This window comes from Perkinsus marinus (assembly GCF_000006405.1).
Source record: "Perkinsus marinus ATCC 50983 genomic scaffold scf_1104296951202, whole genome shotgun sequence".
NCBI classification, from domain to species: domain Eukaryota; phylum Perkinsozoa; order Perkinsida; family Perkinsidae; genus Perkinsus; species Perkinsus marinus.
In genome coordinates, this window is record NW_003209363.1 from 1 (window position 1) to 1,007 (window position 1,007).

At 45.1% G+C, this 1,007-nt stretch overlaps 1 protein-coding gene across 1 annotated transcript; it reads right to left on the reverse strand.

Annotated features, from left to right (window-relative positions):
- Window positions 1-168: 168 nt before the first annotated feature.
- Window positions 169-540, reverse strand: Pmar_PMAR022038 (hypothetical protein; the record flags this gene model as incomplete). The annotated part of the gene is made up of 1 exon (XM_002777699.1): window positions 169-540. A coding segment is annotated over one exon (372 nt), but the record flags the coding sequence as incomplete, so codon positions are not given.
- Window positions 541-1,007: the final 467 nt, after the last annotated feature.

The following is a 1,007-nucleotide window of genomic DNA, read 5'->3' on the forward strand; positions in this document are numbered from 1 at the left end:
CAGCATATTTACGAAGTAATCTCGGCTCTGGATGGCCGTACTTATCAGAATCTAATAGTTTACCGAGAGAAGAATCTGATATTGCATAGAAATAATAGCCTCTCGTAAACTGATAGGGGTCTCATTATCGGAGAGCTCAATCGTACAGAAATCTACCACTTCCCTTACTTGATCACTTCCAATAGTGTCCACATGCTCTGTGTCCACGTCATACGGTAAGCCTTCCCGGCGGCGAGAAACTTCTACCGCAAGTTTCAGGCCAGCATCTTCGTGAGGGAGGGTAGTCAAAGGTGTACCACGAGAGAAGGCGTCGGCTGGATTATGACGTCCACTCAAATGGTATATAGTGCCATTTAACAAAGCCAATTCCTTAGCAATACCAAGGAGAACCTTCGACTCCCACTGTGGTATATCAAGTGATTTTGGTGGCCATATGATATCCTTGGAGTCATCGTTCTCATCACGAACATATTGTTGGGCTTTACGGAGTCGGAAAAAGTTGGCGGAGTTGTCCGTGAAGAACTGAACCTCCAACTTCATGGTTCCATCCACCGCTAGAAGAGCTCGTCGAGTTTCTATGTAGAAGGCAACTGCTTCTTGTACAGCCAACAACTCCTTTCTCACTATTGTCCATGACCTTCGCTGACCACCAATGAGCTTAGTATAACAACGGATGATGTTCAGGTTAGCATCGGTAATAACCACTCCTATTCCATATGCTGACGAATCCAAGAACACACAGATCACAGGATCCTGACGAATACATAAAGCCCTTGGAATGCCAGAAAATCGTCTCAACTCATCCGTGCTTCTCATAATAGATTCATATGAAGACCTTTTTACAAAGGCATCCAAGTCACCGTCGGTGGTCCGTTCGGATTCATCACGAATGATAAGTCTCATAGCAAAGATAAGATGACCCACGAACCCCAATGGGTTGTATATACGGGCAACATAGCCCATCAAATCACGGATAGTCACGACACACAAAGAGTCATCAGAAGGAG